At 51.7% G+C, this 18,631-nt stretch overlaps 7 protein-coding genes across 7 annotated transcripts; 4 read left to right on the top strand and 3 right to left on the bottom strand.

The window, feature by feature from the left end:
• Positions 1 to 860: 860 nt before the first annotated feature.
• On the top strand, positions 861 to 2,128 carry PMZ80_003275 (uncharacterized protein; the record flags this gene model as incomplete). The annotated part of the gene is made up of 2 exons (XM_064871704.1): positions 861 to 1,342; positions 1,390 to 2,128. The coding sequence occupies 2 exons, from the start codon at positions 861 to 863 to the stop codon at positions 2,126 to 2,128; spliced, it is 1,221 nt and encodes a 406-aa protein (XP_064732084.1).
• Positions 2,129 to 3,908: 1,780 nt separating this feature from the next.
• THR1_2 (Trihydroxynaphthalene reductase) lies at positions 3,909 to 4,783 on the top strand (the record flags this gene model as incomplete). The annotated part of the gene is made up of 2 exons (XM_064871703.1): positions 3,909 to 3,987; positions 4,047 to 4,783. The coding sequence occupies 2 exons, from the start codon at positions 3,909 to 3,911 to the stop codon at positions 4,781 to 4,783; spliced, it is 816 nt and encodes a 271-aa protein (XP_064732083.1).
• Positions 4,784 to 6,524: 1,741 nt separating this feature from the next.
• PMZ80_003273 (uncharacterized protein) lies at positions 6,525 to 8,825 on the bottom strand (the record flags this gene model as incomplete). Its single annotated transcript, XM_064871702.1, has 2 exons — positions 6,525 to 8,689; positions 8,774 to 8,825. 2 exons carry the CDS (start codon positions 8,823 to 8,825, stop codon positions 6,525 to 6,527), a joined length of 2,217 nt encoding a protein of 738 aa, XP_064732082.1.
• A 372-nt stretch (positions 8,826 to 9,197) lies between these two features.
• On the top strand, positions 9,198 to 9,560 carry DAD2 (DASH complex subunit dad2; the record flags this gene model as incomplete). Its single annotated transcript, XM_064871701.1, has 1 exon — positions 9,198 to 9,560. One exon carries the CDS (start codon positions 9,198 to 9,200, stop codon positions 9,558 to 9,560), a length of 363 nt encoding a protein of 120 aa, XP_064732081.1.
• A 1,289-nt stretch (positions 9,561 to 10,849) lies between these two features.
• PMZ80_003271 (uncharacterized protein) lies at positions 10,850 to 12,805 on the bottom strand (the record flags this gene model as incomplete). The annotated part of the gene is made up of 1 exon (XM_064871700.1): positions 10,850 to 12,805. The coding sequence occupies one exon, from the start codon at positions 12,803 to 12,805 to the stop codon at positions 10,850 to 10,852; it is 1,956 nt and encodes a 651-aa protein (XP_064732080.1).
• A 481-nt stretch (positions 12,806 to 13,286) lies between these two features.
• Positions 13,287 to 14,394, top strand: PMZ80_003270 (uncharacterized protein; the record flags this gene model as incomplete). The annotated part of the gene is made up of 3 exons (XM_064871699.1): positions 13,287 to 13,350; positions 13,405 to 13,411; positions 13,464 to 14,394. The coding sequence occupies 3 exons, from the start codon at positions 13,287 to 13,289 to the stop codon at positions 14,392 to 14,394; spliced, it is 1,002 nt and encodes a 333-aa protein (XP_064732079.1).
• Positions 14,395 to 14,424: 30 nt separating this feature from the next.
• Positions 14,425 to 17,880, bottom strand: PMZ80_003269 (uncharacterized protein; the record flags this gene model as incomplete). The annotated part of the gene is made up of 1 exon (XM_064871698.1): positions 14,425 to 17,880. One exon carries the CDS (start codon positions 17,878 to 17,880, stop codon positions 14,425 to 14,427), a length of 3,456 nt encoding a protein of 1,151 aa, XP_064732078.1.
• Between the last annotated feature and the right edge of the window lie 751 nt (positions 17,881 to 18,631).

Here is an 18,631-nt window from a genome sequence, read left to right as displayed (position 1 = left end):
GAGATCAAGTCCATGGACATGCTTTGCCGCACAATTGTTTGACGTGTTACAGCGACTAAGATCGACGCGTTGTACTTAGGCTTGGTCTCACCATACGATGAACTTCGAGTCGAGACCGAGGAGGTGACAAATTTTTGATACAAGCACGAGACATCAGGAAGTGAAGAAGTGAACGCTGGGACAGATTTGGCAAGAGCGAGCGAATAGCCATCGTGGATTGGCGAAGCTCTGGGGAGGACGCCTCTGACACCAGAACATCAGTCAAGAAACTCTGCAAAGCGCCTTGAATACAACGTTCAAAATAATGGATGCGGTCGCAATTCTGGAAGCCAAATCAACTGCGTTAAAAGTTCTGGTTCCATTGACGAGGGGAGCTGTGACGTGTTTTCTCACGCGGCGTGGTGTTAACGGGTCCAGCATGGAGCTGCATGCTTAGCAAATGACAACGGCAAGCGAATCCCGAGCATCTCGCCCCTTGGCACCTGACACGATGCAAGCAACCAGGTTCGGTGATGGTGCAGGGTGAAATCGAGGAAGGAAGAGTGCAATGCGAGAGGCAGCATGGATGCCTGGATCGGAACACTGGTGGGGAGTAGCCGACGGATATGTCCTCATGATGCCTGAGCTAAACCTCTTCCGACATGGAGATGTGCTTGCTTTTACATATCGCAAGGTGAGGCTGCTGATGATAGCTGATAGAAAGCAGCCGAGGCGAGCGTCACATCACAATATTTGCTGCGAAGCCACCTACCGCTCGTATGTCCGTGCTGTCCTCATCTCCCTTCTTTCTTCGCGGTTCCTTACAGAGGTGCATCGGATCTCTGGGAAGAGTCTCTGCATTCACCTACCAGCGTCCCGCTATGGCACCGTCGGTGGATCTTGTGAATGGGGGACGTAGCCCAAGATTTATCAAGATGAAACATGACTTCGCCGCTCTGAAGGTCAAACAAGACAGGCTTATGCAAGCAATACACGAAGGTTGCGAATATGGCCAAGCTCACCCATATGGGAATGATCCGACAGAGACAGGCATGGCTCGGTTGAGTCTCAACGACGCAGACAAGCAGGTCCGGGACTGGTTCAAATCCACAGTTGAGTCGATAGGATGCACATACTCCGTCGATCAGATGGGCAACCAATTCGCCATACGACCTGGCAAGAACCGGACAGCGCCTCCCGTGATGATGGGAAGCCACTTAGACACCCAGCCAACCGGGGGACGATATGACGGCATACTCGGTGTCAATGCCGGCCTGGAAGCCCTCAAAGTGCTGCATGAACACCAAGTCCAGACAGAAGGCAGTATTGGAGTTGTGAATTGGACCAATGAAGAAGGTGCTAGGTGGGTGACGACCGTACCACTCTTATATTGTAATTGACCGCTTCCAGATTTCCGATGATGGCTGTATCGTCTGGTGTATGGGCTGAAGCAGTACCGCTCGATACTGCCTGGAACTTGCCTGAAGTAAGTGCTAGCGAGGACGGCACTAAGCACACGATGAAGCAGGAGCTAGAAAGAATAGGTTATCTTGGTGAGCAAACAGCCTCATACAAGGACTTTCCCTTCGCAGCGCATTTTGAGTTGCACATTGAACAAGGCCCTATCCTTGAGATGGAGAACAGGAAGATAGGTGTCGTAAAAGGTGTTCAGGCGTTCAAATGGTTCGAGATAACTGTCAAGGGCCGTGATACCCACGCCGGCACTACGCCAATGAACGCACGCATGGACTCCATGCTGTGCGCTGCAAAGCTCATCGTGCAAGCCAATAAGATCGCTAAGGGGCACAATGGCCTTGCAACTACTGGCATCCTCAACATGGCTCCCGGGTCAATCAACACAATGGCACATACCGTCACTTTTACACTGGACATCCGTCATACGTCCGACGACCAGCTTGCCATTATCGAGAAGGAGTGTCGGGACCAGTTTCAACACATCGCCGAGACCGACAGCGAGAAAGGCTGCCGCTTAGAATGGAAAGAGCTTGTCGACAGTCCAGCAGTTACCTTCCATGAGGATTGTGTCGCTACCGTTCAAGACAGTGCAGTGGAGGTATGCGAAGGTCTGCCGATGACATGCACTGATGGGCAGTTATGGAAGCCAATGATTAGTGGTGCAGGTAAGTAGTTGCATGGTTCTTGGAGCCTTCTCTAGAAGCTGGCATTCATTGAATGGTGAACTGACGATCCGTAAGGACACGACTCCGTATATACCAACAGGCGCTGTCCGACCTCGATGATTTTCACCGTCACAAAGGACGGTGTGAGTCACAACCCTCAAGAGTACTGTAGTCCAGAAGACTGGTAAGTCTTTGCATCGGACCACGCAGTACTGATCACACTGTGCTGACCTGTATAGCGTGCTTGGGGCCCAAACACTTTTGGGTGCGGTGCTTCGTTACGACAAGCTGCGTGCAGAGCGGGGGGACTTCCAATAACTTTCTTCCTGACTTACCCCATGGCTCACCGCCGCTCCCTCATCGACATGTACATGGAAATTTGAGGGGGACCGACCGAAGCAATCCGTAGTAGAAGCCCAGCGGAGCAAGAGCCTACTGAATCTAGACGCTGAATGCCGGATGCTTTCACCTGACTTCGAGTAGGTGCAGAAAATATGGAACGCAGAGAGAAACGGCGGGCCAAGATATGAAGTGGCTTGGGCGGTATATGGCATTTCGCAGTCGCAACGGCTTGGACGGCATCCCATACGCCGCACTTGCATCTGACACAAACACTTTGTATGGACACAGTCGAGGCGCGTGCTTGTCAATAGTACAGGTGACGACAGACGAGCATGACCAAGGCATGCGAATAAGATCTGCTGCAGGTACAGAGCTCGTGGCGTGCATGGGTTTTCGGCAGGAGCCATCTGGCGATCATTTTAGCTTTCGTTGAATCCTAACCTTTGACCTATCCGGCTCCCGGCTAAACACAATATGTCTATGCAACAAGCAAAGCTGTGGTGCGTGGTTAGGCCAGAGGTCGTCGCGTGTTCGGTCTTTCAAACTTGCGATGTACAAAGAGTGGAAGTACGGCATCGACTTCTGCCATGATCAGCTCACGACTCGCGCTTCTGGAGATTGCTTCATAGTGGAGCCAATGCGAGAGACTTAGCCACGTGACACAGCGGCCGGCGCTACCGCTTGACGCTCCGGTCGGGCACGCCAAAAATAATGTGAACGTTTGCGGACGGTCGGGAAGGACAACATGAATCAACAGTTTTCAGACGTGCTTGAACGCGATGGTACTCCATCAGATGGTTGTTGGTGTTAATGAAATGTGCACGTATGCATCTTGTTCATTATTGTCGCTGATATGGCTGTGTAGAGGAACAAGACCGCTACACCGCATGCTTGTCTCCCTCCAGATTCTGCATCTTGGAGTAGTTCCGGGTTTGCCAGGGTCTTGGTAACTATCGATAAGACCGTGCCTTTCAGGCCATCATGCGTCTCTACCTAGGTAGGTCTACTGCTGGTGCTCCTACAGCACAGCCAAGGGCATGTACAGAGACACCAGTCCCGGATTCAACCATGCTTGGCTCCAATAGTATTCGAGCTATCTCTGCTATATCGGAGCCCGCAAATCATACCTTGATTTCTAAAAATCCCTGGACAAGCGCATCCCCACTAAAATGCGGCTTCTGTTCACGCCCCCACCACCAACACGAAAAAAGTGAGACTTGGTTGCTCCGGCGGTGTGAGCATGATGGGAGTGAGCCTCCAACAGAAATAGAAAAATATCGACGTGCCGTTCTATCTCCGGACCAGCTTCCCTCTTGACCATCGCAGACCTCTTCATAAAACGACATACTCTTTCCCCTCTACATCATTCCCAGTATCGTACTTTCTGTTGAATCTTCACGTCCCTCTCTTCCAGTCTACCCAGCAATCACCAGAACAACCGCCAAGATGAACGGAAACCCAGGCGCCCTTGCTCCTCACCAGAGCTACCTCCTGACCGGCAAGGTCGCCCTCGTTACTGGCTCAGGTACGTCTAGATCACGCGAGCAGATATCCAGCCGAACCAAAACTGACACTTCCTTCCAGGCCGTGGCATGGGTCGAGAGACCGCCCTCGAACTCGCCCGCCGAGGCGCCGACGTAGTCGTCAACTACGCCAACTCCTCCAAAGCTGCCGATGAGCTCGTACAAGAAATCAAGAAGATGGGCCGAGACTCCATCGCCATCAAGGCCAACGTCGCCAACGTCCAAGAAACCATCGACATGTTCGCCCAGGCCAAGAAGCACTTCGGCAAGCTCGACATCGTCGTCTCCAACTCCGGTGTTGTCTCGTTCGGTCACCTGAAGGATGTCACAGAGGAGGAATTCGACCGAGTCTTCGCCATCAACACGAGAGGTCAATTCTTCGTCGCAAGAGAAGCATACAAGAACCTTGAGCCATACGGTCGAATTATCCTCATGGGTTCCATCACCGGTCAGGCCAAGGGTGTCCCGATGCACGCTGTCTACTCCGGCTCAAAAGGTGCAATCGAGACCTTCGTCCGATGCATGGCCATCGACGCTGGTGACAAGAAGATCACAGTCAACGCTGTCGCTCCGGGTGGTATCAAGACAGATATGTACCACGCCGTCTGCAGAGAGTACATTCCAAACGGTGCCAACCTGTCGGACGACCAAGTCGATGAGTTCGCCGCTACCTGGTCCCCAATGAACAGAGTCGGTATGCCAATGGATGTTGCCCGTGTTACCTGCTTCTTGGCTTCCCAGGACGGTGAATGGATCAACGGCAAGATCATCGGCATTGACGGTGGTGCTTGCATGTAAGAGGTTGAACGACGATGATGACATGGGGGAACTTTTGGATGAAGCTGTTTTGTGCGAGTCTTTTGTCATTGGCAGCATGGTATAGAAAAGCATTTGCTTTTGCGAACTGAACGGGAGATCTGGAAGCATATCGGGTACATAGATTCGATTACAGTACAGGGTATCAGGATCCTGCGGAGGTGTTGGGGTGTGTTGCTTGAACTGCGCTCACACAAACAAACTCGCCGTGCTAGAGAGGTGAATCAGATATTTTGACAAAAGCTTTCCACGTGAATCAGTCATATTGGACAGGACTACATCTATATGCTCTCGTATGTTCCCGCATTCAGCTCGGTGCGTCTATGTCAGTGATAATGTGATGCGAATATCACTATTGCGAAGCAGCTTCCACCGTCCGGACGGCGACACCCACAAGGATTCAGTTGAGCACAGCTTGAACCAGCAACCATGGTCGTGTGGTCGGCGACACGACAGACATCCGAACCTGTCATTCTACTCGCGATCGTCAGCGACGCCGGACGAGAATAGATGCTCGGATCGCTTCGCGAGGATTGACATACATAGAGAGAAGTTTGGACTAATATGCTACAAGCGATCTGATACTGGTGCAAGGTACGGAGTTACTGTAAGTTTATTCACGCTTCTCAGCCCCATCCCCACCCGGGACCTAGCCGACTCCGAAGCGAAGGAACCCCATCGAATATATCTCTACAGTAAAGTGCAGTCGAGCCAGAATGTAGGCTATCTTAATAGCCTCGAGCCTCAATCCTGAGGGACAGGCGTGTTCCACCTCGTTCCTTTATGGTCTCTGGCTCGAGAGCTGAGGGGCTTGATATTGGGAAACTGAGATATTTGTACTACGGGAGACCCTGGTCGAAGTCTGATTTGATCCAACCAGAACTTGAAGGAACACTAGACCTGAGGAATTGAGCGGCTTAGAAAAGGTCGGAGCTACTAGGATGACAAGTCATTGAAATTTTGACGGCAGGACCATGACTGGCAATCCTTCGCTCATTAACATCTTTGACTTACTGTAGTTAACGCGCACCCCTACTGTTCCGCGCCCATTGGAATTCTCTCTGCACTTATACCTACACTCGCTGCTTATACGGTGTTCGAATGTCAGAGCGCAGCGGTCTGCCCGGCAAAAGGTAACAGAATCGTGCCAATCTTGGCTACGATTTCGGGCTGCGCGCATATGGCATGCTATGTTCGGCTGCGCCGTAACATCGAACTCCGAAACACCAAGTTAAACGCAATAGTAGCTACGAACAGTGCTGTTCCAGTAGTAACGCTGTTAATAGTTATCGCTGTAATTGCGTGAGAAAGAAAGCTGGCATTACTGTGCTCTGCAGTGAAGCAGATCATACCCGCTAAGCCTAAGTTTACTACTGTTACTGATCAATTGAACAGTGCGCGGAAAACTAGGGGTGCGCGTTGACTACTAGTAGGTCAAAAACGTTACCATCTGTATCATCACCACTACCCGGAGGTTGCAATCGCGACCATGAGAGCCTGAGCAAGGGCGGCTCACCTGCAATACTAGTACCTCCCTTGAGGCTACCTATAATCACCAGCTGACGCTCAAGCTTGAAATTTGTTCTGACCTCAGAGTTCGATGAAGGTCTACTCCATAGATAATTCGCAAGTCTAACGAGAGTGGTATCTTCAACGCTCGATCAAATCAACGAGTAACGCCCAAACTCAACGCTCAACAGCATCGCATCGCTGGAGGATACTACTAAACCATCATACTGCGCCTTCGCGAAAGAGCACTACTCCTGCTTCTCTGTCCTCCTTGGTCGTCTGCGTCCATTGCTGACTGATCCACTGCTGCCGCTAATCTGGTTCTCGAAGTTGCTCTGCTGCTTAGCTGGCTGACAGTGGGCAAGGTCGAGACGCTTGCAGACCTTTTGACATGGGCTGCTGTGTTGCTTTGGCCGCTGTCTGACTCTGCGGGTCTGACTTCTGAGACTGAGCTTGGCCGTCTTGCCCTCGATGCTGCAGAACTTGGTCTGGGCTGGGGTGCCGATTGTTGTGTTGATGACAGCTGGACTGGATGCCTTTTCGACTTCGAGTGCGGCGCAATGTCAGGTACTGCATTTGCATGCTCGACAGCAACAGGACTCGACGACCGCGGCTCGAACATCGACAATCTTGATACTGCCTTGCTCAGCTCGTCCTCATGTCGGTCGCAAAAGCGGGTAGCAGGTGCAACCTTCCCTCTCAGTGGACTGGCTGGTTCGCTCTTGCCGTTTTGAGCTCTATCCTGCCAACTGCTCAGCTCTTGTTCTTTCCCAACGCCCCGGTCCTCTTTCATTCCGATATGGTTGACAGGTTCTCGGTTCTGTCTTGCACTTTCCGTTCCGGTGTCTCCATTGACAGTTCTTGCTTGCGAGATATCCCCGTCATACTGTGACTTGGACAAGCCCTCCACTGCACTGACCAAAGCCTTTCCAGGTCTTCTCATCTTGTCTCTCAGATTTGGCTCGGCATAGCTGACGGCCGCTTTCGCTCTTCGAGAGTTTCGACCGATGCTACCATTAAGAACATCTTCTACGGAGTTGGTGATCGCCATCTCTTTTGGTGGCTGATGCTTCGTTGAAGGTTCGGTCGAAATTGGAGACAGTATGTTATCCAACTCGGCAGCTGGCGTCTTCGGTGCCATACGAGCCTGCTGCTTGTCATTCAAGCCATCGCTTGGGTCTTCGTCTGCAGTGAGTTTTACCGCAGGTGGTATCTCAGTGATCGTGGGTCGTGCTCTGACTCTCGACACAATCCTCTTTTCTGGTTTCACAGCTTTATCCTCGTCCTTGTCAGCGTCAGACTTGTCGAAAGAAGATCCAACCCTCCTCTTTGTGGGCGAGTTAGTGCTCTTAGGCGCCAAAATCTTGCGCGCTGGTTGCGCCGGCCTCTCTAACAAATGCGATTCGGCATCCTTCACGTCTTCTTCGTCCTCCTGATTCTGCTGTCGTGTTGGTCTTGAGAACCTCGATGGTTTTATTGTCGCAGCAGGTACAGCGGCTCTACGCTGGAAAATGAAGTCGTCCAGTTCCTTCGATACTCTGCTCGTGTCTTCGAGTTCCGATACTCCGAGCTTGCGTTTCGCGCCTGTCTTCAGTATTGACTGAGGTTGCGCTGGCACCACTTTCTTTAGTGGTTCCTCTTCTGGCTCTGGTGCGGTCTCCTCTGCGACTTCCGGCTCTAGCATTGTGGTTGTGTTGAGATCTGACGACTGCAGGAGTGTACTAGTCCTCCTCTTCCGACGATTCTCAACACCTGTGTTCGAAGGCCTCGTTGACCTCTCACTTTCCTCAATTAGCTCAGTGGACGTCCTCCTAGGCGACCGCCTAGCATCAAAAGTGACAGCTTCGGCCTCATCGAAATGCGCAACTGGAGGCGGTCCAAGGTCAGGCGACTCAGTCGCATCATCGTGTGCATCGCCTTTGAGCGCGTGGATCTCTTTGGCCTCCAAAGTCCTCCGCGGATAGTATTTATCCTCCAGTATTGCCGGCAGACGTCCTTCCTGCTCGAGAATAGTTTGTCTGTGTCTCGGCTCCCGATCTTCAGTCGTCCTCACTAGGTCGGAAACAAAGCCATCTTTCCTTCTTCGCTGGCTCGACCGTCTCGCGACCTTCTCTGGCAAAGCACCAAGCTCACCAACCAACGCATTTACCTCGGACAATTTCTCTTCTAGCTGCTCTTTCATGCGCACCACCTCTTTGTTGAGCCTGTGAGCTGCCTTCCATTTCTCTGCCTCTACTTTTACATGAATCGCTTCTTCTCGAATCGCAATGTTCTCGGCGAGCAATCGTGAGATCTCTGTCTCAAGGTTTCGTATGCGTATGGACTGGTTTGTATTGATTCTAGCAATTTCTCGGTTCTGCCTAATGAATTTCCGCTTGACTGCAAGTTGTCAGTATCTGGGAAGTGCAGCAAGCACGGCTCTGGCTAGAGGCTCGATCGTTGCTTCCACAAGGCAAGACTTACCAGCTTCAAGTGTTTCGGGTGCAGGCGCAGGCACCTCATTCAACCTAGCCATAGATGTACCGTTGGAGATCGTGTATCAGCATAGCAATATTGCGGTGCGACTTGAGGAGAGGAGTTGCGTGCAGTATGGTAAGCTCTATTCATCTGCCAGGCTACTCGTACATCCTGGGTTGTTTCTTTAATGCTAACCAATATCGGTTAAGAGTAAACATTGATCTCAATCGGGGAGCTTAGGCGACGCGTAGAGTGCTTGAAGCCCTCGCGTCAAGCGGGCTGATCGTGATTCCTTAACACATGTGAAAGCCACCCGATTCATGCCCACTTTACACCGCTTCAGCACATTGCACTTCGACTACACTCCCTTTCGTCGACCAACTGTACCAAGCAGCACCCGTCACATTCTTCAGCGCCTCAACCTCACACAATGTCCCACCGCCCCTCTCTCTACCCTTCCCAACAATCCTCAGCCCTCCAATCCCGCATCAACCAAAAGAAAGCCGAACTCGAGAACCTCCGCCAACTCCGCGATCTCTCCTCCCAACTTGCATCTCAAATGGCTACACTGGAAGAAAAACTATCCACACTCAGAGATGGGACGGAAGCGGTCAGCGAGGTGCTCAAGAACTGGAGTAATGTGCTTGGGGTGCTGAGCATGGTTGGGGGTCAGTTGCCGAAGGTTGTGGACGCGAGTGCGGGGGGCGAGAAGTCAAATGTACAAGAGGGAGTGCTGCCCGGGACGTTGGTGAGGATACCAGTTGAGACCGCTGAAGGCGAGGCTGCGGGATGAGGAGGGTCTGTTGTGGACGACGAGTCACGATACATTCAATTGCATCCACGTGGCATGCTTATACGCTGAACGACAATACGCGATTGACATGGATCCGCGGCTTGCGAGACCATTGAGGACTGTGTCTCGAATCTGATCAGGACTGTTACTGGTCAGCATGTTCTCGAGACAAGAGCACGACAGGATTTTATGATTGTGAGGACTGCGGCACTACTAGGTCCGCTTCGGGCGCAATGATGCAAATACACCCACCAGCAGATCGGGCTAGGCCCAGGCCCAGTCATATCCTTTTTGCGCATACCTCTCTCCATCCACTGCATTGCAGGCGGGTCTATGACCATGACACCACGGTTAGGGGGGCCAGACACGGCAATACCGATCAAGCCACGGCCAAATCGAGCAAGTGCGACCAAAGTGAAGGAGCTGCCATTCGAAGGAAGGCACTCATGCCCTTGTGCGTAAGGCAGTCGCGATCCACAACAAGAGGAAGGCACGTCCAAGCACAAAGCGAAGGCGCGGCCAAGCATAGAAGGAAGGATTGGAAGGTATGACCAAGCGTACGAGGAAGGCACCCCCCAAAAACCGGCAAGCACACTAGATTCTCTTCGCGCAACCAGGAAGGTACAGCCCACTATGTGAGAAAAGCACCGCCGGGTCTGAAGAGCTCCATGAAGGGATGATTGCAGGAACGAAACCGCAAGCTCATCAAGCTTATCTCTATGGAGAGTCTCCGCGCAAGAAGATTATTTTGGAAGTCGTCTACCAAGACACTGAATTGAGACCAAAACACGATTCGCCAATAAACAAGCACGTTTTCCTTCTCTCAGCGCGCACAGTCGAGGCTTCGAGTCAGGCAGGACGGACGCTGAGGTTGGTGCTCGGTTTTTCCGAGCGTCCATTCCGTAGTCTGGCAGACACCAGGTCCTTGTAACGAATGTGGAGTATGTCTGAAGGTGTTAACATCAATTTGAGGTCGGAACTCAGGGCTCCCGGAGGATATTGCATATCGCTTGGTGGGTTGGCGACACTCTGAGGGATTCCAGTATGCTGATCTATCATCTGATCACCGATCAAATGTCGACCTCTTTAACGTGTTCTCCGCATTAACCCACCAGCCGAGCTATCCACATGCCAATGTGCAGATAACACCGACTCAAGCACAGTACAGAAACACCGAGAACAAGTAGGCCACATCGTCAGAAACGGGCTCAATTCGTTATCAAGGATAATTCGTGCCAACGCTATCATGAAACGTACTGATGTACCCCCGAGCAAAGAATATGGTCCAATCAAACCGCAACACCACCGGTCCCCTGCTTCTTCATCATCATCTTCTCCGCCCACTCCTTACTTGCGAGTCGTCCCCTCTCAGCAGCCTCGGCTCTAGCCTTACTAACAGTGAGGACATTACCACCCGTCGGTCTCGCCGCCTTCTTCTCCTCCATCTCCTTCTCCGCCTTCATCTGATTCAAACGCACCCGCTCCTCCCGTGCCTCCCGATCAGCTTTTAACTTCGCGGTTTTTTGCTCAGCAAGTGTGAGTTTTGGTTGTGGCGCTCTCATCTTCTCTTCTCGTGCTTCCTTCTGTGCTTTCAGTTTTTCTGCGATTGCTTCGCCGGGTAGAGCGAATGTGGATGTTGTGGGCGGTTTGGCGGATTTGGAGGGGATGAAGCCTGGTTTTGCTGTGGAGAGGACACCGCCGCTAGTGATTCGTCTCTGGATATTTGGTTGTTGTTTGGCGGGAGAGTTCGAGAAGGACATGCCGGACTGGTGACTCTTGATCTCCGGGGCTGCTGGCTTCTTAGGCTCTGCTTTGGTGTTTGTTGTGTTCGCTAGGGGTTGTTTTGGAGCGGGTTTTCTAGTTGGTGGTAGAGTTGACTTTCTGGTTGTGGTCTGTGGCTTTGTGGTGGTGGAGGTCATGACAGACTTTCGTGTTGGTTTCGGTGGTTGGGCGGGAGCGACCGGCTTCTTGACTACTGCCGCTGGTGCCGCTGGTTTGGCAGTTGTATTTGTGGTTTTCTTTCTAGCAGATGCTGGAACTGGCTTGAGTGGACTTGGCTTCTTCGCTGATGGCGTTCTGGTCTTCAGCGGTGTTGCTTCCTTTGTGAGGGGTGTCTTGGCCTTCGACGGTGTTTTACTCTTCGCCAGAGGTGTCTTAGCCACTGGAGGAGTATTCTCTTTGTCTTGAGCTCTTACCACGGATTGAAGCTTAGAGCTAGCTGTGCTTGGAGTTCTGACAGCGGAGCTGTTGGGGGTGACTGAACCACCCTGTGGTTTCAAGGACTGCCTATCGACCTTGAGAGGAGAGTCAGGCGAGTCCATCTCTTCGGCTGGAACGAGAGGCAAGCCTGCAGTCATCTGCTCGATGGTGTCCTCTAGAGAGTCCATAGCTTCGAACGACTCTTCGAACTTGGTAGACGAGGTTCTCCTTAGAGTAGGTGTATGTGTTTGTAAGCTGCTGTCGAATGATACAGATTGCTGTATGTCCTCACTTGGTGGTTGGTTGATCTTCGCAGGCGATCTGCTTGTGATGGAATGTACGAATGAGTCTTCGGATGCGCTTGCTTCGGCTTCTGGGAGATGAATGGCAGGATCGAACTTGGGGGTTCTTGAGGCTGGGGATCGAGTCGTGCCTTCGAGAAGTTGTTCTTCTTCTTGGACCTCTGGATCTGGCCCTGGTATTTCCGTGACGACTGGTGCAGGCTCCTCCTCGATTACCGCTTGCTGCTGTTCGTCTGGTGCCTCAATGTTTTCTTGCTCTTCTGCTGTGTCGAAAACGTCTTCCTCTAGCATTCCTGGCTCTGCTGGCACTGGCTCTTCCGACACTTCAGATATCTCTGCTTCGACCTCAACAACAACAGGCGATTCAATCTTCTTCTTAGTCCGGCCCTTAGCCTTCGCTGTAGACTTCCTTGTCGATTTACGTAGATCTTGCTTTTCCTCCTGCAGCTGCGCCTCTTGCTGTGCTTTCAGTGGTGTTTGTGATTGAACCTCAACATCCAAATCAGCCTGGGGATAATTCTCGTCTGTGATGTCGCGTAAAGCTAGTCTTACAGGAGAAGCATGTGTACTGTAGGTTCTTGTTTCAGGCGTGCCTTCGGCCTCCAACACAAGAGGATCTTCGTGGATATGAGCCGAGAATCGTGAGCGCAATGCCTGCTCTTTCTGGATGTAATCTTGGTGTTCAGGCTCTGGCTGGTCTTCAGTTTGTGCTTGTGCGCGAAGCGCAGCTCTTGTCATGCGCATTGTGGCGATGTCTTTGTCTTTGTAACAGGTAGGTACAGATGACTTGGTGTGGATGTTACAAGCAATTTGGTATGCGACTGGTAAGCCTGGGGTCAGTTTCAACTTGCGGGGTTTACAAGCAATGCGTCAGAATTAGCGCGTTCTGCTGGCACGGCAACGGTGTCGTTCGCTTCTGCTTTTGCAGAAGGATAAATCACGTGCGTCAGGGTTGCCTCTGCCATTCGTTTCGCTACACAAGCCTCGTAAGCCTTCTACCACAACCGAGAGTGCTCTATTCCATATCTCAGATCCATCGCACGTGGCAAGAGATACCGCAGTCAACCTGGGTCGGGTGTGAGTCCTTGACGCCTTTTCAAAGATCACGTGTCCACTCACGGTCAGTCGAATATATTCCAAAACCACAGCCAGGTTTTAGGAAACCTCGACCAGGCTCGTTGGTGTGCATCAGGAATTCGCATCTGCAATCCGCCAGTAAACCAGAATGGCCCGTCCCAGGTCAGATACAGGCAATCTACCCAGAGAACCACACAGCGTGTCCCTAAAAGGTGTGAACTTTTGTAGCCCTCAATCGCAATGAGGCATGCTGATCCATGTATTAGTCCTAAGGTAGATTATGTACTTGCTCGTAGAAATGCTTCATTTCTCATCTACTATACAGACTCGCTCGCCCATCTCTAGCTCAGCAGCACCCTCTTCCCACCGATAATCTCGCCAAGATTCCAAGTTCGGCGTCGCTGGCATATCCAGCTGAATCGTCTGATCAGGAATTCCTACTTTCGTCCAATTTATCGTTACCTCCGGCGTTCGGCTCAGCGTATGTGGGCGAGACGTTCTCTTGCTCGTTGTGTGCGAACAATGAGTTGGTGGAAGGAAATACATCCAAAAGTATCTCAGGTGTCCGCCTGACGGCTGATATGCAGACTCCTTCTCAGCAGCAGATTCCACTGTCGCCCTCAGATAGCGAAGATGACCAGACCACGACCCTCGCATATGGCGCTTCGGTCCAGCAAATCGTGCGGTTTGACCTCAAGGAAGAGGGCAATCATGTTTTAGTAGTCAACCTGACCTATACCGAGAACGCACTATCGTCCGACGCTGCGTCAACTGGCAGAGTCCGCTCTTTCCGAAAGCTGTACCAATTTCAGGCCCAACCATGTCTGAGCGTGAGGACGAAGGCCACTGAGTTAGCACCGCAGGAGGTCCCTGATAAATCTCTGGGGCCGTATGGACGGTCGATGCTGGTCAGATATGTTCTCGAGGCACAGCTCGAGAACGTGTCGGAGGGTGGCCTTGTGCTTGAGCACGCGAAGTTGCTGGGACATACTCCGTTCAAGACAACCTCTCTCAATTGGGACATGGATGATGGCCATCAAGAAGAGAACCCGTTCTTGAATCCCCGAGATGTTCTGCAGCTTGCTTTCCTTGTCGAACAAAACGCTGATACCAGTGAGGGCGTCGATGAGCTCAAGGCAAATCTGAAACGAGACGGTAGAACCGCTCTAGGACAGATTGCTCTTGAGTGGCGGAGTGGCATAGGTGAGAAGGGCCAGTTGACGACTGGCACATTGTTCTCTCGAAAAAGAGTCTGATTGTATAGTACGCTTCTAGACATTGGCGCATCAAGGCGCATGCATACTCAGGCCATTCATTCTGTGACGCAGACTTTTCTTGCCCTTTGGCTGAGGCACAACCACATTTGGTATCTTTGGCGTTGGAGGAGGGGCAAACAGCTCAGCTTCGAGCTTCGCTGGAGTTCGGCTAACCACTTTTCGATACTCACGACCTTTCTCTCCTGCGCCAAGTTCTGCTCTTTCCGAGGAGTGAGGTGTCGACACCACCCTCCAAACGTGCGAGGAGCTGTCTGATAGCCACTCTGCGGGTACACCACCGCTGTGCGATCGACCGGCGAACGGGTTGCGGCCACCAAGGGTTACTGCAATACTTGATCTGACCCCCTTCGATCTGGACTTCTTGGCGACCATTAGAGCATCAAACAGAGCTATAGAGTCTGATGTCGACATACTTTTTGTTTCACGCTCGTTGACGAATCCATCGAAGGCCTGTGTATCCTTGAAAAACATCATGTATTCGGCATGATCAGGTGGCAGACTTCGGGTCCACGCATCGACGCCGAACTTCTCACGCAACCCAGCTTTACGCTGAGCTGCATCAGCAGGGAGCATGAATCTTCGATAGTTGTAGAGGAGGCTAGTGAACAGCCTGGCGAACGCTGCCCGGATCTGGTCGGGATAGAACGCCGCTGGACACGGAAGGCAGATCTGTGGTGCACAGCGGCCATGTGCTAGCACTGGACAATCGATACACTTGAATAGGCCATCATCGCTTTTCTCATTGCATATAGAGCAGGTCGTGCCTGTCATCGTTGCGCGCCACTGCATACAATGTCCTTCGACCCAACTCGTGGTTTCTGTGTTTCTCACTGGTTGGTAAGGCATTCCTGGCATGACGGTTGAGGCGGCTAATGTCGACTGTGCATAAGTCGATGGCGCGTACGTTGAGCTGCCTGTGAACGTCGGTATGTCCGAAGCCTGAGAAGACGTTGCATTGTGTTTTACAAAAGGCAAGCTTGCTTTGCGCCTCAAATTGGAGGGGCTATGCTTCGATCTGGTGTCGAAATAGCCAGAGCGTTGCTCTCGCAACGAAGTCTGCAGTGCATATCCAGAATCCTTCCTTGACTGAGGGGTCCCAGGTAGAGGCGGAAAGGTTGCGGTGACCGGAGATATCTGGTCAGATCCTGCTGTGTGGCTTGGTCTCCGGACTGTAGAGCTTGTTCGAGGTCGTTCCATGCCAGACGCACTCCGAGGCTTCGCCTGGACGAAGGCGTTGAAAACAAGGGGTCTGTTAGTGTTGCTGGATGTAGCATACCTTCCAAACTGCGTCGAGCTGAGACTGGCCAACCGTTCAAGCTCTGTGGATGGAACGATAGGCGCAAATATGGATGCGTGCTCGGACACAAACATATCATTTGGGAATGCTTCGTAAGTATATGCTGGCGGACCAGTCGGCACACCGCGAGTCTGTTGATGCGGAGCTGCAAGGTATAACAGAGACATGAGCTTGCGTCTTTGCTGTTTTGGCAATTGCGGAGGATGAGCTGTAGCATGTAATTCGTTCTTGTCGAGATCGACCATAACGAAATCACCATCGTCTTGTGGCGTGGCAAGATTATCGTTCTTTCTGACGACCCCACAAATATAAGGTACGGGCGCTTCAAGGACTTCCATTAGACGAGTTGGTAGCACAGGAATGTGAACACCTGACCACTCGAATGGCCATAGTAGGGACAGCAAGGCATTGCTGGCCAGTTTCAGTAACGAAGTATATGTCGAGACCAGAATGATGCGTGATTCGGCGAGCAGGTATTCGAACAAGACGACAATATTCGGAATCGTGAGGCATCTGAAGAGTGGGTAGAGATCAGTCGTTCTGCTACCTGGCAGTTCGTTTCGTGCTTCCTTCCTCGCGTACAATCGAAGCTCTCGAACGACGACTTCAACCTGCACCTTCGAAGACATTGGCTGCAAAGCTTGCGTACAGATCGTATGTACGTAACGCTCAAGTGGCTGCCACATACCAACTCTTGGTGAGCTCGCAGGAACGCGAAGAACGGCCCCATCCATCATGGGCACAATGATGGCTTTGAGCCATTCCTTCCAAAAGGCCACCATTGATTGGTCTCGGCCCATGATTCCATATGCTCGTGGAACCCACAGGCCTGAATCTCCATCTGTAAGGCCTTCAATTCTGTTGGCAGCACCATGCCTCAATGGCTTGAGCATGTCTGACATGAGCGCTATCTTCTCTTCGACCACACCAATTTCGTCGTCGAGCTCATCGCGGGTCACAGTGCCTGAACCAGCAGAAGATAGCTTCGCTAGTAGTCTTGACAGTTTCGCTCTTTCAGCCGCAAGCCGCTCACCTAGGGATCCCGCTAGTTCTCTCTCGGCGCCAGTCATATGAGCTACCCTCCACTCTTCGCACCTCTTCTCTAGATCATCAGCTGTCTTGCGATCAAGTGGTATCCAGACCACCACGCAGACAGCAGGAGTCTTCGAGTTATCGGATGCTGTGAGAAAGAACTCGTGCCATTTCGCTGCTGGCCGGGTATCTGAAGATATGATGTGGACGTCATTCGGGAATGCGAACATAGGCACATAATCTGGAAATTGGTTTCTTCGCTTAAGTTCTTCGACCATCGAAGGTGGTGGATATCTGTCCAACAAGACCGGTTCAAACGATCGTTTCAATGGATGCTCGTCCGGATAAGCTTGGTGCGGTTGCGGCAAGGGCATAACCGAATTATAGCTACTCACGCGACGCGCAGATTTGGTCGAGAGCCTTCTAGCGATCGATGGTTGCCTCTTCGTGCTGTTCATGTCCTTAAAAGACATGTGCCTTCGTACGCTGCCAAGTGTTCTGTTGGGCAGAGGCGCGGGCTCGAGCTCTTTCGCAACGATGCGCTGTGTCCGTGGCTGTGGTTTTTGAATTGACCTACTCGGCTTAGGTGCGACAGCTTCACTCTTGAAGTTGAGGTCCAGATAGAATGAGTCCCTGTCGCTCGCAAACCTCTTCAGCACATCGTCAAAATCGGCATCGTTTAGTGCTGTGGACGCTTGTACACCTTCCTTCGGGTTGGGTAAGCCAGGCGAAGAAGGCATGAGTGATTGGCGACTCGAGGAGACCACACGTCGGATGGTGGCATTGCTGCGAATGCTTGGTAGGTAAGTGAGCTTATCCAATGACTGTATCGATGATCGTGCATCAGATGGCAGCCTAGATAGTCTTTGATACGAGTTATGGCGCGAGTGCTTGGTTGATACCGTGGGTGAATCGATGCATGAGTCTGCACGCTCCTCTTCTGCAGCGTCTTCTTGAATAGTATCTTCTACCGCTCTGTTCGAAGGAGCCTCATTCGAGAGGAAGGAGTCCCGCTCCTCATGGTGATTCGTGTACGCATCAAGCAGATCTTGGCCATCAAGTCCTGCGATCCAGAAATAGTCTGCAAGAGGTCTGTCGGAAAAGTCTTCGTTCTTGTCTGATGAAGAAGGCGCCATGAAATCCAACGCGCCTTCCACTGCAAATGTAATATTGCAAGTAGGTTAATCCAAGTTATCGCGACCCCAATCGTCGTACTTGTTACACTTGAATGGTCGTTCAAGATCCACCCATCTTTTTGTAAAAGGTATCCTCAATTGTGGATCGTTGCTGCATACCCCTGCTGAATACCTGCATACTACGAAGTGGAAAGGTCGTGATAATAAATTTCTTCAGAACTGTTTGAGTAGTGACAATCGCGTGTATAATCGCTGCCGCTATCCGCACGAGCGACGGCATGCATCCCTTCAAGTATCCGAATTAGCATCTTCGCATAGGGGCACCACCATTATTGATGTGCAGAAGCGCGAAAGTTTCGCCAAGTGAAGATACAGTAAGTGGAACAAGTGGAAGACTGGCACGACAGGGGGTCGAGAAGCTAAGCTTCCTCTGAGCTGCGGTTGTCCTTCGATGGCGACGTTTGTGGGCGATGGCATAACGTGATTGGTGGGGTCAAGCACCAGATTGGACAGCTCTGGCGCTGAAGAAAGGAGTCTTCAGCCAAATTATTTGGTGCTTCGATCAAGCGTATCTTCGGCTCTCTCAAGCGAACACGCACAGCCTCTGCAGCAATTTGATAACCAACAGGCGTGTGTATTAGATAGATGATCATACGCGGATACCATCAAGCCAACGACCTGCACCATGCATTGGCGTCCACGTCGTGACATTTCTTCAGGGCGAGCGATCACGAATGCTCATTGGCTTGCA

This window comes from Knufia obscura (genome assembly GCF_036327395.1).
Source record: "Knufia obscura strain CCFEE 5817 isolate CBS 148926 chromosome Unknown scaffold_3, whole genome shotgun sequence".
NCBI lineage: Eukaryota > Fungi > Ascomycota > Eurotiomycetes > Chaetothyriales > Trichomeriaceae > Knufia > Knufia obscura.
This window is presented reverse-complemented; position numbering and strand designations above follow the sequence as displayed.